We start from the raw sequence: 21095 nt of genomic DNA, 5'->3' as shown, positions 1-21095 counted from the left end.
TTGTTCACGCACATATCTCAAATAATATAATAGTTTTTTTTCTTTAAGTCGGATGATTCTTTTTGATACACCTGTATACCAAATGCTGTAAAGGTTTAGTCTACAACGCTGCGTTGTTGTTTTTGGAGCGGCGTCCTTGTTGATATTAAGTGCAAAGTAGACCAACGTAAGTGGTTTTTCCCGTGTGTAGTAGTCCTTCGTGTGCTTAGAAGGAACTCTTGGAGTGTAAGGTCGCAAATTCAACCTTAGTAAGGCTCATTGGAAAGTGTTGTGTTAACAATTATGACAGAAAAAATATCAGCTGCTAATCACCCACAATGTGCATCAATAGGGCGACAGAAAATGAGTGTCCGGGAGATCAGCCTTCTATGGGATATATGGATTAAAAGATGACATAATAGACGTCGTCGAGATTCAATAAATGTTAAAAACAACCCATTAACTTGCACCATAAACACTCGAATGGAAAAAGATGCGCCGCAGTTCAAAAATGGCTCTAAGCACTATGGGACTTAACATCTGAGGGTCATCAGTCCCCTAGAACTTACAACTACTTAAACCTAACTAACCTAAGGACATCACACACATCCATGCCCGAGGCAGGATTCGAACCTGCGACCGTAGCAGCAGCGCAGTTCCGGACTGAAGCGCCTAGAACCGCTCGGCCACAGAGTCCGGCTACGCCGCAGTGATAAGAAAGGTTCGCACCATCAAGATCGAACCGTGCAGGACGTCCAGCTAGTTTCCACTCGTAAAGAATGCATATAGAATCATATTGGTCTAATGGGGTGATGAGAACTGGTGGAATGTGATGGCACGTAACCTAATGCGAAACAGTCTGTCATGGAGCTTATCGTGAAATGGGCTATCCTTTAAGGCGTAGCTGCAGATAGTGTGATAATAAAATGATAATTAAACCAAGACCCTAGTTGTCGACAGGCGTTGATATACATCAACGGGAACAGTTGAAAATGTGTGCCCCAACTGGGACTCGAACCCGGGATCTCCTGCGTACATGGCAGACGCTCTATCCATCTGAGCCACCGAGGGCACAGAGGATAATGCGACTGCAGGGATTTATCCCTTGCACGCTCCCCGTGAGACCCACATTCCCATCTTAATGTCCACACACTACATTCGTAGTGCCCCTGCCCATTAAACTCATTACTCGCGGCAGACAGTCTTGCTGAGTCCCTGCAGTCGTACTGTCCTCTGTGCCCTCGGTGGGTCAGATGGGTAGAGCGTCTTCCATGTACGCAGGAGATCCCGGGTTCGAGTCCCAGTCGGGACACACATTTTCAACTTTCTCCGCTGATGTATATCAACGCCTGTAGACAGCTTAGGGTCTTGATTTAATTATCATTTCGCCCTAAGAGAGCTGCAAGGTCGCCGCATGTCCGAAAGAACAGATACCATCTTTATATAGTGTGATGATAGGTTTTATAGGCATGGAAAAGCAGACATCCAGAGGCTGAATTTGTCCAGTGGTTCCTGGTCGTATGAATTGCAATGTCACTCACTTTTCAGAAGGGTTAGATTGCTCTAAAAGAGTAAGATTTTTACATGCAGAGAATGAATAAAGTAAAAGCAAGTTCTTTTGACCAGCTATTGGCCAAAAGCAGTGCTCATACCATAGTTATAGTTCTCTTATGCCCATTTTCCTACTCTTGCTTGCTGTGATGTAAATATTCCCTGTTACCCCTGCAACATCAAGCACAGGAGAAAACTCGCGGCGTAGTAAATAACGTTCGAGCCAATCAGATTAACCGTCGGCATAATTCTATATATGGATGCATTAAGGCATTGATGATGATAGTCAATCTTGATACAACTCTCTTGGTACCTCTACATGTCAGGGTTCCTTTCATATGCATTTCCTCTGTAAATCCCGATTGGTCGGAGTTGAAAACAAATTTCTTGCTGAACGATGGAATATGTTCGTTCATATCGTCTATAAATTTTCGGAGCGATTCCGTCGCTGTGCATCGTCAAGTTGACGCTTTGCCTAAAATTTCATTATCTTAAGTCTACCATTTCTGAAGCACTATTTGAAGTTATGCAACCATCTACTGCTTCCTTTGAAATCACTGTAATCTGCAACGCGTACAATTTGAAGTGCATAACGTAGTAGGTCACTATATGCACATCCTGTAAATTGTATCGAGCATCCTTGAAACGCGCAAACACCACTTTTTATAATTATTGCGCCTTGTCCTCCCTTGAATATCCGTAGTTTTTCTTATGCACTGCACGGTCATATTGTTGCAGGTTTATTCGAAATCTGTTCATATTTTTTTTCTGTGCTGCGAATGATCGCCCATGTACGTAATTATTTTTGGTACCTGACCATTTACTACGTTTCACTAGAGACGGGGCTTGGAGCTCCCTGTCCGACAAGGATTACGTGGCTCGACATCTGTTTCGATGTCAATTTCACTTGTTAAGCACTTATCGTCGTCATTGTTCTCCTCATATACATTGCCCGCAATGTCGAGCGTGTAAGACACATCGCACAGTCCACTGAGTCGTCTTGCGGAAACGCTAACAGTTCATCTGCTACGTCTTTCTCACTCTGCGAAATTTCTTGGGGTTCCTTTCTGACGAAATGTAAACTTCGACAATAATTTAGATATAATGCAATGTTTGCTTTATTTATCGTTGCCATTGCTCTGCTTTGTATCAACACCACTAGATCTTCAGGATTGTTGTGGGCCACGGAGTAAGTCTGTCGACACGGCCTTTCCAATTGTGTCGTCTGCTCAGACCCACTGAGTGCCCTTCAAAGTCTATGTGCGCTGTACACGGCCCATCCCTTAGTGCAGCCGGTCCAGGAAAACGGTCAGCTGCTCACTCTTGGTGGAGCCAGTGTGATGTTTCTGTGGGTTCCTGGTCATGCCGGTCTGCCAGGAAACGAAGCTGGCTGCTGACGCTGCTGCCAAAGCTGCAGTCCTCGTACCTCAGCCCGCGGGGAGGTGGTGTCCATTTGGCATCGCCAATGGCCCTCCCTTCACAGGAATAAGCTCCGGCTTATTAAGCTTCTCTCAGCGGCTTGGGCGACCTCCTCTTGGCCTTCCTGCCGGGAGGAGAGTATTTAAACTGGGCTGCATTTTGGGCACTGCCTTTTTTTACCCATCGTCATTTGCTCAGTGGCGCTACTTACCACTTTGTACACATTGCACTCAAATTTTAACTGTCCGCCACTTCCTGTCCATTTTTTAACCTTTTACGTTCCCGTTTGGGTTTGCCGTCTGAGTTGTCGGAAATTTTAGCAAATGTCGTGTGGGCTGTCGACCGCGTCTTACTTTTTTTATCCGCCAAAGGAGTATGATGGCCATTTAATTTTTAGTTTTGGCCGTCGTTTCTGTATGGCGTCTTTTTTAGCCCTTTTTCCACGTGCCTGTTTTTAGCTGCCTTCTGTTACGTCAATTGGGACAGACGTGTAGTCGTTTTCTAAATCCTCTCAGTCTTTGTGTCCGCAGCTCGTGGTCTTGCGGTAGCGTTCTCGCTTCCCGCGCGCGGGGTCCCGGGTTCGATTCCCGGGTCAGGGATGTTCTCTGCCTCGTGATGACTGGGCGTTGTCTCTTTCATCATCATTGACTCGCAATTCGCCGAAGGACTTGCAATACGGCGGCCGAACTTCCCCGCATGGGGCCTCCCGGCCAACAATGCCATACGATCATTTCATTTCAGTCTTTGTGTTCTATAGTTTTGACTTGGGCGCGTATGACCCAAGTTGTTTTTTCACCTTAAAGCAAAGCAAAGCAAAACAAAACCAAACCAAGCACTATTGTGAGTTACTTCTGGATTACGCTCCGTAGCCTCACCATTGGACATGTCGAGTCCCGCCCCCCTGTTGTTGCCATTAGCAGCCAATATTGTGGTTGCATAGTAGACAGTATGTGGGGGCGTCGAATGCCGTAAACGTCATTGGCCTTTTGCGACCTCGCACTCAAGGGATTCCTAGTTAGTACAAGACGTTCAATAATAGAAGAGCTTTATTATCATCAATGAAGTATGAAACTTGAATCGGCCGAACAATACATACATTTTCTGTTGGGTAACAAGATTCCCTGGACAAGCCTCACAGTGAATGAGACGATGAGCTGCTGCTTTGTGGGAAGAAAATGGAGTACTATCAGGCATTTGACTTGAGCATTTGAAGCAGTGTTGAAACAAATAAATGTAATAGTTTGCCTTTCAAATCGAGGGTGCATAGTTACGTCGTTTTCTTATTACGAACAAAATTTAGCTTGCCGTTACAATCTTGTGCACCACAGATGACGTGCGGGCAAGTTTGACTCGTAACGTCGGTCTGGTGCGCCGCAACACAAGCAGACAAAGGCCTTGCGGCGCGGCGGGCTGAGAAGCGGCCTCCACGGGGAAGTGGCGCCGCCTAGCCCTGCAGGAGAAAGCTGAGGCTGGGCCAGCCCGAGCCCGCTGGCCTCATTTCCAGGGGAACGCGCCGAGCCTGCTTGATTAGCAATACTAGCCTGTGGCGCACACACAGCAGAGATTAGTGTGCAGTGACAAATTAATTACGGCGTCTGCATAACCCTTCATATGTAAAGTAAAAGAGAGAGAGAGAGAGAGAGAGAGAGATGAGGGGAGCGGGGACTGAATTTGTCATACTATCATGTAATATGTTTATTAGCACTTGTGACTAGTAAAGGTGATCTAGTGGTTAAGGCTATATATGAAAAGCGGGCCTGTTCAAAAAGAGAGATACACAAATCCCCTTGCAGCTATTGTGAATTAGATCGTATACAGTTCCACGTAATGCTTGTAAATATACACTGTCGGAAAAACATCACAACACCAAGTAGTAGTTGGGTGACATAAACGGAACTTGGTAGACGTGTTTCTGCATCTGAAAGCCGATATCTGTTTATATTTCACGCCAGTTCCGTAAAGAGTGGCGCTAGTAACGCCACTAGAAGAACAAAAATCTGGTTTGCATGAAATTCACACTGTAATGGTCGTGAGTTTTAATTACCTCTGAGACTGGAAGTGGTGAGTTGATGTTAGTCAAGAATGCAATTACCGACAGCTCTCAGAGTTTGAATGAGGTCAAGTAATAGGGTTAGGAAAAGCTTTGTTTCTTCTGCGATATTGCAGAAAAACTTAGCAGGAATGCAGCCACTGTAAATCATTGCCGGAAGTGGTGGTCACTAGAATGTTTGATCAGAAGATATCTGGGCTCCAGATGGCCACACGGCATTATTGAGAGGGAAGACCATCGTATTCGGCATATGGCTCTGGTGCATCGTACTGCATTTGCAGCAGCAATTTGAGCAGCAGTTGGCATCACAGTGACACAAAGAACTGTTACAAATTGGTTGCTTCAATGATAGCTCCGAGCCAGGACGCCCTGTAGCATGCATTCCACTGACACCAAACCACCACTATTTATGACTTCAGTCGTGTCCAGCCAGAGCTCGCCGGAAGATAGGGTGGAAGCAGATTGTGTTTACTGATGAAAGCTGGTTTTGCCTCGGTGCCAGAGATGACTGTGTTGTTTAGGAGGATGGCAGTTGAGGGCCTGCAACCAATCTGTCTGCCTGCTAGGCACATGGGACATACACCTGGAGTTATGATGTATGGTACAGTTTCGTATGCCAGCAGGAGCACTCTCATGGTTATATCACAGACCCTGACTGGAAATTTGTAGGTCAATGTGGTTACTCGACCTGTTGCATTAAGATTCATGAACAGCATTCCAGGGGATGTTTTCCAAAAGGATAATGCATCCCCACATACTGTTGTTGTAGCCCAACATGCTCTACAGTGCGTCAACATGTTGCCGTGGGCTGCTCAGTCACCAGGTCTGTCTCCAATCGAGCACATATCGGACATCATTGGACAACACTCCAGGGCCGCCCACAGCCAAGATTAACTGCCTGACTGACTCAAGGACAACAGGCATGGAACTCCATCCCACAAACTGACGTCTGGCACCATTACAACACAATGCATGCATGTTTGCAAACTTACATTCAACTTTCTGGCTGTTACACTGGTCCTTAATGTACCAACATTTCACAATTACAATGACTTATTTGCACCTTTGATTTTGCAGAGTTAACAGGGTTACCACAGGTTCTGGAAATCGGAATATCAGGGAATTTTAAATACATCAGGAAAGTCAGGGAAATATCAAGGAAATTTGAAGGAAAAAAAAAGAAACACTTGAAAAATTTCATTTTTGTCTCAGTAGATGGAAATTATCTGTTTACTGAGGTGTCAAACATCGTCACTGGTTGGGTGCAGCTAAATATATGTGCTGCTTCCCTACTTCCTCATTCCTGCTGCTTCTCTCCATCCACTCACCTCAGCTTACTGTCAGTGATGCCATCACTTCTTGCCACTAGCCAGCAGCCGCCGATGAGAGGAAGAGAGGCATGAGGAGTGGTTTGCTTGGATCTGATTATCAGAGACACTAGATGTAGCGGTCAGAGACGGCAGTCATGTGAATGTCTGAGTGATTGTATGAATGTGTCTGTGCTCTCGTTTTCTGACAAAAGCTTTGGCTGAAAATTTAGTTGTGATAGTGATTGTCTTTTCTATGTGATTGTCATTTCTATGTGCTTGTCCGTGGCTCAGCGATCATCTTTAGGGCGAGTTGCTATCTATCCTCATTAGTATTGATTCTGGATTGATCACCGTGGTCTCATTTCATCAACATGCTGTCTGTGGCTTGTGAATAGCTGGCCACATGAGTGGATTTCCAGGATGGGCCAAAACCGGAGGCCATTTCTGGGGGAATCTGCAATGAATTGGGCCTGCCAACCTGAAGCCATTCGTTTTCCACTAATGTGCAGGCCCTGCCCATTGGATCTAGTCTCACTGATCTATCCACAGGCTGGGACTGTTTGTGTGTGGCCTAATGCAGTGGACTTTCATGGTGTATCAATGGACCCAGGACTGCAGTGTGCCAGAGACCATGGGCAATGAGTTTCAGGAATTGCAACTATCTCACTGTAAGCACGTTGTACAGTGTGGCAGTTTATAGACACTTTACATGTTCTAGTACATTTTGATTCGTCAAAAGTAGTTAATATGTTAGAAAGTATGGACAATGAGAGGAAGAAAATTGTTTCAGTCTCTGGCACTTCGTATGCTATGCAGTCATATATTTCTTGAAAGAAAAATCGCACAGTACCTGTAAAATAACAGACGTAACACAGTGGGTGGTAATAACTGACAATAACAAATATAGTCAAACCAACATTTTATTGGCGGTCACTTACAGTGTTGATTTGCACAATTCTTCCCCACCTTATACACTTCTTTCAAGAGACCTACACCTTTCTGAGATTATTTCTGAAATCAGTTAAGGTATTTTAAATCCATATTGTGACTCCAAGGAAATGCGTATTTTTGTCACCAAATGTGTTTCATTTTATTGAAATAAAATAACATCAGTGGTTTTAATGAAGCACACATACCATTTGGCTTGTTTTTTCTGTCTAAAACAGTTCATTACAAAAGATGTTGATGTTAGTAAATATGATTTTTGCTCACATCAGGAAATGCCATCTGCATGCAAATTTGTTTGGATTTTTCCTTCTTCGCACTATTGTTTCTTGTACTGTAACTGCAAAGACAGATTGTCATCTTATGTCTTAACTTACCCTTGAGGTTTCATAATTTGTCAGGGAAAAATGCTAGAACTTGTCTGGAAATCAGGGAATTTCACTTGGGGAAACTTGGGGCAACCCTAGTTAATAACTTAAATATGTTATCTACACAGATATATTTCCGAGATTTCATTACTCTGCTTAGTTTATTTTGTGTTGCAATTTTTTCCATCAGTATATGATGAAGTTGTTTGCTAGAATTCTCTCCTTTTTGTTTCTGAATCTGTGGCAGACTTGGCAAGTACATGTGTGTGTGACATGGCCAACTGACCTGTCTCAAGTTCGTCAGGTTGCTTGCGTACTACCTAAAATGGAGGATTCCTAGCTCACTAAAACACCCCCTCCCACCCTGAACATTCTTCGAGAAATCACCCCTTAAGTTTGTCTCTTAATTGACTCATAATTGATGAGCTCAACAGATAATTGAAAACTGAAAATTTTTCATCATATGTAGGATCCAGATACACACAGTTTTCCAAGAAATTGAGAAAAGAAACTAATATGCCTGCCACTTTATGTACAGAAAACGTTAACTCAACCCACCCCTTCAAGTAAAGTAGTGTCGGCCAAGCGACCAAGGCGACTGTTTGCAGAGCATGAGTCCTGTGTTAGATTCCTTCATATGCTTTGCAGTCCTTTTTTTTTTTAACTTTATTGTTTTCGAAGGTGTGTTTAGTTCCAGGGATATAATAGTGATAAAAATTCCTGCAAGTAAACTCCAGGTTCGCTACTATTACTGCTGGAAATCGTCACTTTTAAATGATTGTATTCAAAACTACACAAAAATGAACAAGCAATTAGGATGACATACTTGGATTAGTGTATTTTCGTGCATGTACTGTCAGCTATCGATGGTTCCTTGTGAGGGATTGGAAAAGAGTCCTTGGATTATCAGGCAATGAGAATTAAACTTACAATTCATCACTAATTCAGGTTCTTTGAAAATTTATCTACCTACGTTGTTAATATCCTTTATTGATTTATTTGCCTTACTATTCCTATTCCCACCAATTTAGATACTGGTACTGAGTAAAATGCATATGAGAATGGAGGGGAGGAGACAAAGAGCTTAGTCCATGTAGGAATTGAATTCAGGTCCTCCATTCCCCAGGCAGGTGCCTTGGTTGCTCGGCAGGTGCTGTTTTGCAGGAAGGGGTAAACAATCTGAGTATATTGACAGCAACCGCAATAGTTTATTTTCTCAATTCATCAGAAATTACGCATTTATGGATCCCATACATGACGTTGAAAATCGCTTAGTTTTCAAATATCTCTTTATTCCATTGATTTGGAGCTTCTTGAACATTAAGGACTTCGGGGATTATTTTCTCAAAAATGGAAAGGGGGAGGGAGAGATAATGAGCCAAAATCTCTTAGTTCTTGGGTTTATGTTGTACCCAAGTGACATGCCAAATATGTGCCACATCAGTTGGCCATGTCTGAGGCCTTGCCCTTGTTAGTAGTATTAGCAACATAATGCTGTCAGGTGCTTCTAGAATTCCTTATACAAGTATTAGCTTTCTTACAACAAGAGAAGTATCATTTTGTATGCTTTGATATATAAAAGGTGCATTTATTATCATATACAGTTATTAATGGTTCATTTGAATAATGACTAAGTTATTATCCAAACTCCACTTTTACCTACCCCGCCTTCAATGCTGACAATTACTCTCCTATAAGCCAAAAGATCATTGTGCCTTATCATATTTAAGATAATGTATTGAATGTTCAGACCGTTGATAACCTCCCCATATTTTTCCTAAAGACGTGGCTAATAAAGTGCAATGAAAAAGTTACAAGAATGGATCAAATTAGTATAAACACAGCAAGGTAGAAGGAATATAGTGCCTAGGCTCTGAGGTGTGCTATTGGAAGGCATTTTAGAAGTCAGATAAGTGGCTAACTGTCTCTAACAAATTGTAAACTACCAGTTGGCGTTGATATTGGGTACAACTTTACTGTCATGATAAAGATGAAGAACTAAACTGATACAGTCAAGATGCTGCATGGAAAATTTTCTCCGCGAACTAAATAAATCATGCTGTGGGATTACACACTCGACCCATTTGGTCAGTTAACACAGTCTGGGAGGGCCTACAGCAAATGTATCAATGCTGCTTTCATGATTTGACAGTGTGTGTTACATCCCCAGAAATTTATTTGAATTATAGCACTGATAACTCTTATTATGGGCAGTATGATGGCACAAATTCGCATGAAGAGTGATTACAGATTCGTATCTGGAGTAATTCTCCTTTAAGTGAGATTATCACTTACACATTATATTGAATCATAAGGAACTCCATTGCTTAGCCTGCACTAGAAGATTAGAACAGACACAGAAATAGTACCTGATGTGATCAAGAGGGCCTAAATGGGAATGAGAAACTTTCTCCCTCTGTGTAATGATTGTGATAGTTCATAAATGAGACTGAATAATTAAAGTAGTATTTCATTTGGAACTTTTTAAAGGCGCTGCTTGCAGTGGCAAAGTCACTAAAGTTCTTTTGAAGTTAAGATTTTCATTTATAGGAATATATATTGCTGTAAGAAATTATAACTAATTTTCAGAATAAATTTTATAAAAACTAAGAGTAAATGCATTTAATTTCATTAATCTAATCATTAATATGTACCACTGTTCACTAACTTTTGTAAGGCAATGAAAAATCAATGGAGTTGTTTGGGTACCTCAAACACTTTATTTGTAAAAAATTAAGGAGCTTCTTAAAATTAAGTGTTAATGTGTTTTGAATTAGAATCTTTAAATTTTCTCTAATTCTTTGCAGGCCTAGAATGACAGTGAAGTGGTAACTCAAATTAACAATGCGCAAGTCCCATGACAGTGATAGTCATTCAACATGTTCCGTGGGTGGAGGTGGACAACGCAAGCGTGGCCTCTCACGTTTCTCACTGCGCCGTCTGCTTTACTCCAGTCCTCTAGTCACTCGCCGCATCACCAGGGGTTCTGGATCAACAAAGAGTTCCCGCAGTTCTGCTGCAAATGGTGACAAAAATATTTATTTAAAGTGATTTCAATTGTGCATGTATAGAAATTGTACTAAAGTCTTAAGTAGGTTTCTTAAATGTAAACATAGAATTATGTATTTATGTAGATAGCAAACTGGGATATTTCTGTTGTGTCAGATTGAAGACGTTTGTGCAGGCAGCATTCAAAAGGAACTGTCCCATAAGACGCTGAGGCTTAAGCCATTAGGTGTACAACTGTGCTCTCTCTCTCTCTCTCTCTCTCTCTCTCTCTCTCTCTCTCTCTCTCTCTCTCTGTCTCTCTTTTTTTTTTTTCCAAGCAGTACTGAAATAATCCAGTAATAACCCAAAATTTTCTGATTTAACTAATTGCCTTCGCGTTACCCAAAATGCGTGGCTTCAATTATTATAATAGTTCTTTAGTAGCTTTATAAGGAAATGGAGTATGTCTACAAGCGGAGACAGAGCTACATTGTCCCTTCAAAGGTGTGATAGGTAAACAACCTAAAGTTTTGCACCACCTTTACTTCGGCAAATGTGTGTGAACTCAGAGTCAAGGAGAATAAGGAATGAAAGAGCAAGATTTACAAAGAGGAATAAATGGCTTTCATGTAAAACTAAGTGATAATCAAAACAAAGGAAAGCTGCTTGAAAGTGCACATCTGCGAAATGAAACAATGTTGCTCACTTCTATGCACTGTAATGTGGTAGAGATGTAGCTGCTCAAGCCTGACTCATTTTCCAGTGGCAGGCCTGCTGAAGTCATCCAGGGTGAGGGGGGGGGGGGGTTCTTGTGATGATTATCTGCAAGATTAAACTGATCCTAAGTGTGATCAATTTGATTTGTGTCAGCAGGTACTGCACAGCCGTCCATTCAGTTGAGTTTGGCATACTGGATGGAGGTGTTAGGATGCGGTGTGCTCCTACACTGCCACATCTTAAGACAAACTAATTGCTTAAGTGTTGACAGCAGGTTGGGAGGATTTTGCCCACAACTGCACAGTCCTAAAATTACCCTTGATGGCAATGGTAGGTGTTGGACATCTGTTCATGACCACGCCACATCTTTGCTGAATCCATTGGACTGCGTACCAAAGATTTGCATTGGTACGTAGTCACCTCCACAATCTTCTGTGACAATCACCAGGTATCAGACAAACAGGGATGTGGTAAAAATCATTTCAAGAAAGGGGTTTCACAACAAAATAGTCCTAATTCAGTTTTAGTTAAGACATAGTCTGTTGTAACTAAAACTAAATTAAGACTATCAGCGTTGGTAATAACTAAACTGCAGTAATTTACAGGTACTCCATTTCCTTTTATTGAGAATTTAGAATTTTGTGTTAACAAGGAAATAATTAGCCATAAATATTATAAAAATTATGGAATACTTGACTAGTTCCTCAAGTTTGGGTTTAAACTGTAATATTTAAGAGTTAATCAAACTACTTTCAAAAATTTTTCATGTTTAAATATGACTTAAGTTCATGTCAGCGTGGTTGCTTTTTCCTTTGTGGGTGAAAAATAATTTTTAATCTCAAGAAAAATCATCACCAGACTACAAAAAGTAACTGAATTGGCTCAATTTTACATTTCTGTCCACATACATACTGTGAAAGCCATTGTACAATGCTTGGTGGAGACAAACAATGACACTTATTCTATTTGAATATGGAGTGTTAGAAAAAATAACTTGAAGTACACCCAACAGCAGTCTGCAAAAATGCAGGATTTCACTAAAACAGTGTTGCCTTACTGCCAATGATCCCATTGAACTTCCTTGACTTTTTCTGTTGTGCTTAAATATTGGGATCTACTAAATTGTGTCTTTCTTCTTAATGCCATCAGGCCTACTTAATCAGGACACTGGCTTAATAACCCAGGATAGATTTGCTGGTAGAGCTCTAGAAAGGGTCATGCATATATATGTGGCAGTAATGAAACCTATTTTATATTCGCCTTTCATGCTACTGAATTCACATTAGTTTCATTTATATGACTTGTGCTAGATGTTAAACAATTTTACAGACAGCATAAATTCACCACAGATCATGTACTTTTATACTGTTGGCTTCTTTCTCGTTGTTGTGAGTAGCCATTGTGTGTTTATGTTCAAAAAAAGAAAGATGCCATTCAGAACAAAAAGAATAATCTAACGTAAGGCTGCTGATGAGCAGGCCTGTAATATATACTTGTATGTTTTAGGAACATTAACATTTGTATTACTTTCCAGTGTTACTTTTTGATACTTTAAGTGTCCTGAAAAGTACTGTGTTTTCTCAATCAAAAGTTCTTAGAACCCTCTCTTGGTTGCAAGAAACTTAAAGAAAAGCTTTTTTTCTTTCAGCAGTATGGTAATGTTAGATCATAGAATTTGCTCTAGGATCCTGTAACACATCAATATTAAAAATATATTGGTCTACAATTCTGTGCATTCTTTATTTCTGCAATTTAATGAACAGGAGTGACTTCCCCCACCCATACCATAGTGAACTTTTTCACTACACTAGATATTCTCTCTTAATATCAACTACAAAAGCAGCCACTTCCTCAGTGAATTCAGTGTGTAGTCTCCTAGGGATTCCATCACGGCCTTTCACTTTGTTTGGTTTAGTGCCAGTTGATTTTTCAATACTGAAAGTTCTTATTTCATTGTCACCAATTTGTGAGTTAGTGTAGTGGTCAGGCACTACATTTTTATATGATGTTTTTTTGTAGTAAGACCTTTCCTTCTTCATCTGTTTAGCCACCTCTCCTTCTGACTGTTATTAAGAGATGGAATAGATCAATGTGAATCATTCAGTGATTTAATTTAAGCCCTTAACTTCCCACAAGTTTCTGAAAGATGCTTCATCAATATCTGACTTCGCTGTTGGTTGTGGACTTCATGCATAGCCATTCTAGAAGAGAACATAATAGCAGTTTGTGTATCCCAGACTTTACAATGATTCTCTGTGGTAACTATACCTAGTCATCATATTTCACAACCTTCTTAGATTATCATTAACCTCAGTTTAATTGCCCAAAGATTTCTTTAATACATTGGTTCATGTATTTAATAATGTAGAGTGTGATTTATGATGTGTGGTAAGCTTTTACCAACACTTCTGAAGATTCATCATATTGCAAAAGTGTTTTTAATTTCTCCATTAAGTCAATTGTTGTCATTATCGGTTGCACTGAACATAAATACTTTCCTAGTCATTATCATAAAGCTTCTGCCATTGGTGATCATCATTCCTATATCACCACCACCACCACCACCACAACACTTTCAAAAATGAATGGTGGGCTCCATGTGGTTCCCAAGTTGTGCAACGACCGTAAACCGTAAAATTACCAATATACAGCAACCAGTTGCAAAATCATGTTTTATTTATTCACTTTTGCAAATCGATTTCAACTGATTAACAGCCATCATCGGTGCTTTCAACCAATATATTCCCCGAGTTGTAATACTGTGTTAAGCAGAGGTCAAACATAAAGTGCTGCTTAAGGCAGTATTAATACTCGTAACACATATTAGTCGAAAGCACCGATGATAGCTGTTAATCAGTTGAAATTGATTTGCAAAAGTGAATAAATAAAACATGATTTTGTGACTGGTTGCTGCATATTGGTAATTCTAACTTCAAAAAATATTGTATTTGTTGGTAGCTGGGTTGATGAAATGAAGTAATACTCACATTGCAGTGTCTGACTAATTGGAGGCATTTTTTTCTGATAACACATTCAATATTACTTAGTGAGATTGGTTTTGTTGTTGGTAGTTAGTTACTCACTGTCAGTACTAGTGAAATTATGTTGCTTTTTTAAACTGTCAAAATGGCAGGCCTTTGCACTAGCGTTACCTATTACATTTGTAGTGTAATTGAATGATGGTATTAAGAAATTTTATAGCAGTTGTTAAGTGAACTATTGTTCAACAATTAGTGAAATTAAAAGTTACATGTAACTTTCAGTGCACCATGCATTATGCATGTTCTCTTTCCTCAGGACATTAAGAACACTTTGGGCAGTCAGTGGTTGGCTTCAGCGTTATTGCTTTAATCTTTCATTTTCTAAAACATTCTTTGTTTTTCTTTTTCTTTCTCATTTCTAAGGCATTCATATTGTAAAACTGCACATTGTAAGTTCATTGTATTCTCAAGTTGTTGTGATATGTTGCATTCTTAAAAATTTAGGTTATCATTGTGATTGTCACTTGCAGGTGTAGGTCCATCAAGAGATGTAGAGCGTGGGGATGGTCCCTCATTACGAATTCCACCCGGTAGTGGTATTATTCCTCAGGCTACCAGCAGAACATCAGTTTCTGTTTCAGGATCAACCACAAAGGTACAGAAATACTCCTTTAAAATAACAGCCTGACTTCTGATTCTTTGTTTACATTGTTCAATTGCTTCAAGTGTTTCAACATGTAGACAGTAGACAAGAAACTGTAAATTTATGCAGTTCTTCATTACTCATAAGATTTTACGGTATGAATGCTGAAAGGCAGTAGTTTCCGTGATCTCGCAAATATTCATGAATTTCATTGCATTTGGGTGTAGTTGCTGTTATTATTACAAGCTCTCTTTATGACTCAAATATTAATTTGATACTGGGAACTCATTCCTTTCTACTGTTTGTACTATGCCCATATGTGCATTACTTTCAGTTCACATCTTCATAACTTTTACTTTCCTGGATGCTAGAGAGGCATTGCAACAAAACACATTATAACAAAAGTAGGAGAGCTTCTGTAAAGTTTGGAAGGTAGGAGACGAGGTAATGGCAGAAGTAAAGCTGTGAGGACAGGGCGTGAGTCGTGCTTGGGTAGCTCAGATGGTAGAGCACTTGCCCGCGAAAGGCAAAGGTCCCGAGTTTGAGTCGCGGTCCGGCACACAGTTTTAATTTGCCTGGAAGTTTCAAATCAGCACACACTCTTCTGCAGAGTGAAAATCTCATTCTGAAAAGCATTATTAGAATATCACCTTATCAAATACTCTTCACAAAAGTTTTTTGTAATAAAAAGTTATGACAGTAATACACTGCAGTTTGTCAGAATTGTAATTCCATATCGAAATTACATAAAACTTTAGTAGCAAGAATAAAGAATTTTGACAGGAATGCCATAGATGAAAATTGCATGACTTTCGAAGAAGTGTATGCCGTGTAAAAGTGTATGTACATCTGCCATAATCCCTCCTACATAAATAGTTAAAAGAACTGCTGGGAACATGTCTCTTAAGCATGACAGTACATTGTGGGATGCACCTGCTGTGTGCAAATGCAGACCCTCGCATATACAGAAAATCTTGTGCACTACTAATTTACATTGGCATCTATTTAGAGGATTGTGAGTGTATCTTCCATTGTTTCCTGTTAATTGTTGCAACAGCTGTTTTAGTATTGAAATACTTGTGACCACTTTTGAAAATTTGCGTGGCCATACTGACTGGTTTGATGAAAACTAGCCCGAATCATAAAGATGTGAATGAGTTACTACCACTGTACGTACAAGGACAGTGATATACAGTGTGATAATCTTCCGTACATTCATTTTGTGCTGCTGCATCTATCTGTTTTTTCTAAGATTTTATCTAAAACTCACTCTGCAATTTTACATGATCTGTTAACTTCATTGAGATACTAAGATTTCATAAACAGCTAATTGGAAAATCCCAAAAACTGTCTATGTAAACATATACCACAAATGTCTGAATCTTCTCTGATGTAACAAAGGGATTTGTGTACAGATTTCTCAACTCTTATTACATTGAAAACAAAACTGTTTTTTTCAAAATGTTCAAAAATTAATAAAATATGAGGTGATTCAAGTAATTTAATTCTTGAAAAGTAACATTCGTTATACTGTTTCATGAAAAAAATAAATCATAAAAATTTTAACATTACCTCAACCACAACCAGCAAAAACAACCAATAAAACAGACTAGTCATAAAATCTCAAGTGCCAGATATTAGTTGGGTTATACTTCAGATCTACCATTTGTAATTGTGTGTTGTAAAATTCATTATACCCTATACTTTGAAGTTTTTAGAAATTATTTTGAATCAGCTTTCTAACAAGAGGAAGGCCTCAGACGTGGCCAAACCAACACTACTCATATGTGGCAGGTTGTTTGTATACAACCTAAAATGAAAGACCAACAAGGACAGGACGCCTACTTGTCGTCACCAAATTCCGAATTTGTCCAAATTCGTGGTACATGTAGGGTGTGGTGAGACATGAAGTGCCCCAAGTGAGAACTTCAGGTGCCCAAGTGTTTAGGAAATATAAGGAATTTTGATACCGATCTATCACCATGTCCACCTTATCAATTGTCCCTGTGACAATTTGTTCAGGAAGTAGTGTTCAGCTCAGTGGTAAGAAAACGGATTCATACTGAAAGGGTCGTGGGTTCACTTGTCCCCAGCGGCAAATATGTTTGTGCTCCTTCTTCAAAATCTGGTAAACTGCTGACAGAATTGTACAAAAAATATGTAACTGATGTGATGAAGCCCTATATTGATTGTCTCATGTGGAGGACAAACGAATCCACAAATATATGACAAAACTGTTCCAAAATGAAGACAGATTGCCAATGTGCAGTATCAAAGTAATTACCTCCAAATGTAAGCCACTAGTGCAACCCTGTGATGTGTATTTTTATCGTCAGGTAAAAAATCTAATAAAAAATCTAATAAAAAATGTCAAAAATGCACTTAACTCATTGAGGAAGAAGAAATCACTTCCCGAGAAGCTACCATTGAACTACATTCCATTATACATCACCAGCTATCCTCGTACATATTCAGCGACATGCTGCGTTACTCGTGGTTTGCTGTTTCTCCAGCTACCCTCACACATATTCAGCGACATGCTGCGTTACGTGTGGTTCACTGCTGGACTGTGCGATGAAGGAAGCTGTTTTCAGAATGGCATTAAAGTTTCTTTTTCTTTGGAGACATTAAAAAAACCATGTCATCACAAAAATATGGTGTTCATAACGTGTGCAAGATGCCGTAAATATTATTGCTTCCCCTGTTTCTTTGATGAATATCACCCCAGTAAATGTAATTGAACAGTTGCAAAAGAATGAAAGTATCGATTTAATAAACGGGATGTTCCTGTGTATGAGTTATCTACAATCCCTTTTTAAATGAAACTTTGTGGCAGATTAAAACTGTGTGCCTGACCGAGACTTGAACTTGGGACCTTTGCCTTTCGCGGGCAAGTGCTCTACCATCTGAGCTACCGAAGCACGACTCACGGCCAGTCCTCACAGCTTTACTTCTGCCAGTATCTCGTCTCCTACCTTCCAAACTTTACACCCTTTTTAAATGTTTGCAGTCCCGTATTTCATCCTATGCCTATACTTTTTGTGCTTATATAAATTAATAGAGTAGGTTATTTGGTATTGCAGTGGTATACGATTTGCCAAGAAGCACACAAATATTTGCCATCAGGCAGTCGATCCTGTGACCCTTTCAATGCGAATCTCATCTCTTACCGCTGAGCCAAACACATTGTCACAGGGACAATTGATAAGGTGTACATGGTGATAGATCTGTATCAAAATTCCTTTTATTTCCTAAACACTTAGCGATCTGGAGTTTCCACTTGGGGTACTTTGTCTCACCATGCCCAACATGTACCATAAATTTGGACAAATTCGGCGATGACGAGTATGTGACCTCTCCTTGTAAGCTATTTTAGCTCAGCAACCCCCTCCTGCCCTCTCTCATTTTTAAGAAAAACATCTCTAAAGTTCATGATGCGCAGTTGACTCAAAACTGGTGGGACCATTAGATAATCAAAAATTGAGCATTTTTCATTGTATATGGTGGCTAAAAATGTGTTTTTTTCCTAGAAATTGAGGAAAGAAATTTTTTTGACTGCTGTTTATGTACTCGTAAGATAAACACTGTTCAACTAAAGTGGTGCTGGTGTAGTGATCAAGGCAACTGGCTGGAACTAGGGGGCCCAGGTTCAGTCCCCCAAAACATTCTGTGTTTTTCGTTTCCTTTCTATTTTTTTGTGCGTTGAAATTTTTTCTGCGTTGGAATTGGTAGGAATAGAATGGTTAATAAGGTATGTAAATCAATACAAAATAATAACAAGGTACACAAATAAAATTCTCAAATGACTTAGATTAGTAGAGAATTAATATCTTCAGCCTCATTTCTGGGGAAAAAAAAATCCAAGTAAGACTGCTGTGTAGTTTAGCATTTGAAGCACTTTATCGCATAAGGGAGGAAAGTGAAATTTATTGCAGTTGGTAGTATACAAATGAGTGGTCTGTTGAGTTTGGGAAAAAGGCAAGGAAAAAATGTTTCATTTGTAAACGGCTCGCCTTATTTCTTTATATAGTCTCCTTTGAGAGATACGCACTTTGGTCCAGCTATCCACTAGCTTTTTCATCCCATTGGAAAAAATAGTTTCCATTGAACTCTTCAAATACTTGTTGACTGCAATATAAGCAGGGATGGCTAGAGGACAAATGTAAGGATGTAGAGGCTTATCTCACTTGGGGTAAGATAGATACTGTCTACAGGAAAATTAAAGAGACCTTTGGAGAAAGGAGAACCACTAGCATGAATATCAAGAGCTTTGATGGAAACCCAGTTCTAAGCAAAGAAGGGAAAGCAGAAAGGTGGAAGGAGTATATGGAGGGTCTATACAAGGGCAATGTACTTGAGGACAATATTATGGAAATGGAAGAGGGCATAGATTAAGATGAAATAGGAGATATGATACTGCGTGAAGAGTTTGACAGAGCACTGAAAGACCTGAGTCGAAACAAGGCCACCAGAGTAGACAACATTCCATTAGAACTACTGACAGCCTTGGGAGAGCCAGTCCTGACAAAACTCTACCATCTGGTGAGCAAGATGTATGAGACAGGCGAAATTCCCTTAGACTTCAAGAAGAATATAATAATTCCAATTCCAAAGAAAGCAGGTGTTGACAGATGTGAAAATTACCGAACTACCAGTTTAATATGTCACGGTTGCAAAATACTAATGCGAATTCTTTACAGACGAATGGAAAAAATGATAGAAGCCGACATCGGGGAAGATCAGTTTGGATTCCGTAGAAATGTTGGAACACGTGAGGCAATACTGACCCTACGACTTATCTTAGAAGCTAGATTAAGAAAAGGCAAACCTACATTTCTAGCATTTGTAGACTTAGAGAAAGCTTTTGACTATGTTGACTGGAATACTCTCTTTCAGATTCTGAAGGTGGCAGGGGTAAAATACAGAGAGTGAAAGGCTATTTACAATTTGTACAGAAAGCAGATGGCAGTTATAAGAGGCGAGGGGTATGACAGGGAAGCAGTGGTTGGGAAGGGAGTGAGACAGGGTTGTAGCCTATCCCCGATGTTATTCAATCTGTATATTGAGCAAGCACTAAAGGAAACAAAAGAAAAGTTCAGAGTAGGTATTAAAATCCATGGAGAAGAAGTAGAAACTTTGAGGTTCGCCGATGACATTGTAGTTCTGTCAGAGACAGCAGAGGTCTTGGAAGAGCAGTTGAACGGAATGGGCAGTGTCTTGAAAGGAGGATATAAGATGAACATCAACAAAAGCAAAATGAGGATAATGGAATGTAGTCGAGTTAACTCAGGTGATGCTGAGGGAATTAGATCAGGAAATGACACACTTAAAGTAGTAAAGGAGTTTTGCTACTTGGGGAGCAAAATAACTACTGATGGTCGAAGTAGAGAGGATATAAAATGTAGACTGGCAATGGCAAGGAAAGCGTTTCTCAAGAAGAGAAATTTGTTAGCATTGAGTACAGATTTAAATGTTAGGAAGTCGTTTCTGAAAGTATTTGTATGGAGTGTAGCCACGTATGGAAGTGAAACATGGACGATAAATAGCTTAGACAAGAAGAGAATAGAAGCATTCGAAATGGGTGCTACAGAAGAATGCTGAAGATTAGATGGGTCGATCACATAACTAATGAGGAGGTATTGAATAGAATTGGGGAGAAGAGGAGCTTGTGGCACAACTTGACGAGAAGAAGGGATCGGTTGGTAGGACATGTTCTGAGACATCGAGGGATTACCAATTTAGTATTGGAGGGCAGCATGGAGCGTAAAAATCATAGAGGGAGACCAAGAGATGAATACACTAAGCAGATTCAGAAGGATGTAGGCTGCAGTAGGTACTGGGAGATGAAGAAGCTTGGACAGGATACAGTAGCATGGAGAGCTGCATCAAACCAGTCTCAGGACTGAAGACGACAACAAGAACAACAACAACAACAACAACAACAACAACAACAACACTTCCTCGTTTGATGAAAAGTTTCAAGTTAGGGGACAGAATGAAGTCACTTGGGGTTAAGTTTAGCACATAGGGTGGACATGGAGCTAATTCGAAGCCCAGTTCATGGACTTGTGCCAACTCTGGCCTTTTTTCAGCCAAAGCAAGTTTCAGATGATCCAGCAATAAAATGTAATAGGGTCAAGTTAT

General features: G+C 40.0%; 1 protein-coding gene across 6 annotated transcripts in view; it reads left to right on the top strand.

The window, feature by feature from the left end:
- The window catches only part of LOC126484410 (E3 ubiquitin-protein ligase RNF19A-like), a 373735-nt gene that overhangs the window by 246029 nt on the left and 106611 nt on the right, over positions 1-21095 (top strand). For all 6 annotated transcript variants that reach the window (XM_050107948.1, XM_050107917.1, XM_050107933.1 and 3 more), the window contains 2 exons: positions 10430-10647; positions 14839-14963. In XM_050107948.1, coding sequence (XP_049963905.1) covers positions 10467-10647; positions 14839-14963 — 306 coding nt within the window. In that variant the 5' untranslated portion in view covers positions 10430-10466. The remainder of the gene's footprint in view (positions 1-10429; positions 10648-14838; positions 14964-21095) is intronic.

Source organism: Schistocerca serialis, chromosome 1 (genome assembly GCF_023864345.2).
Source record: "Schistocerca serialis cubense isolate TAMUIC-IGC-003099 chromosome 1, iqSchSeri2.2, whole genome shotgun sequence".
Taxonomy (NCBI): Eukaryota; Metazoa; Arthropoda; class Insecta; order Orthoptera; family Acrididae; genus Schistocerca; species Schistocerca serialis.
Note: the sequence above shows the minus strand (reverse complement) of the source record. Positions and strands in the feature narration are given on the sequence as shown.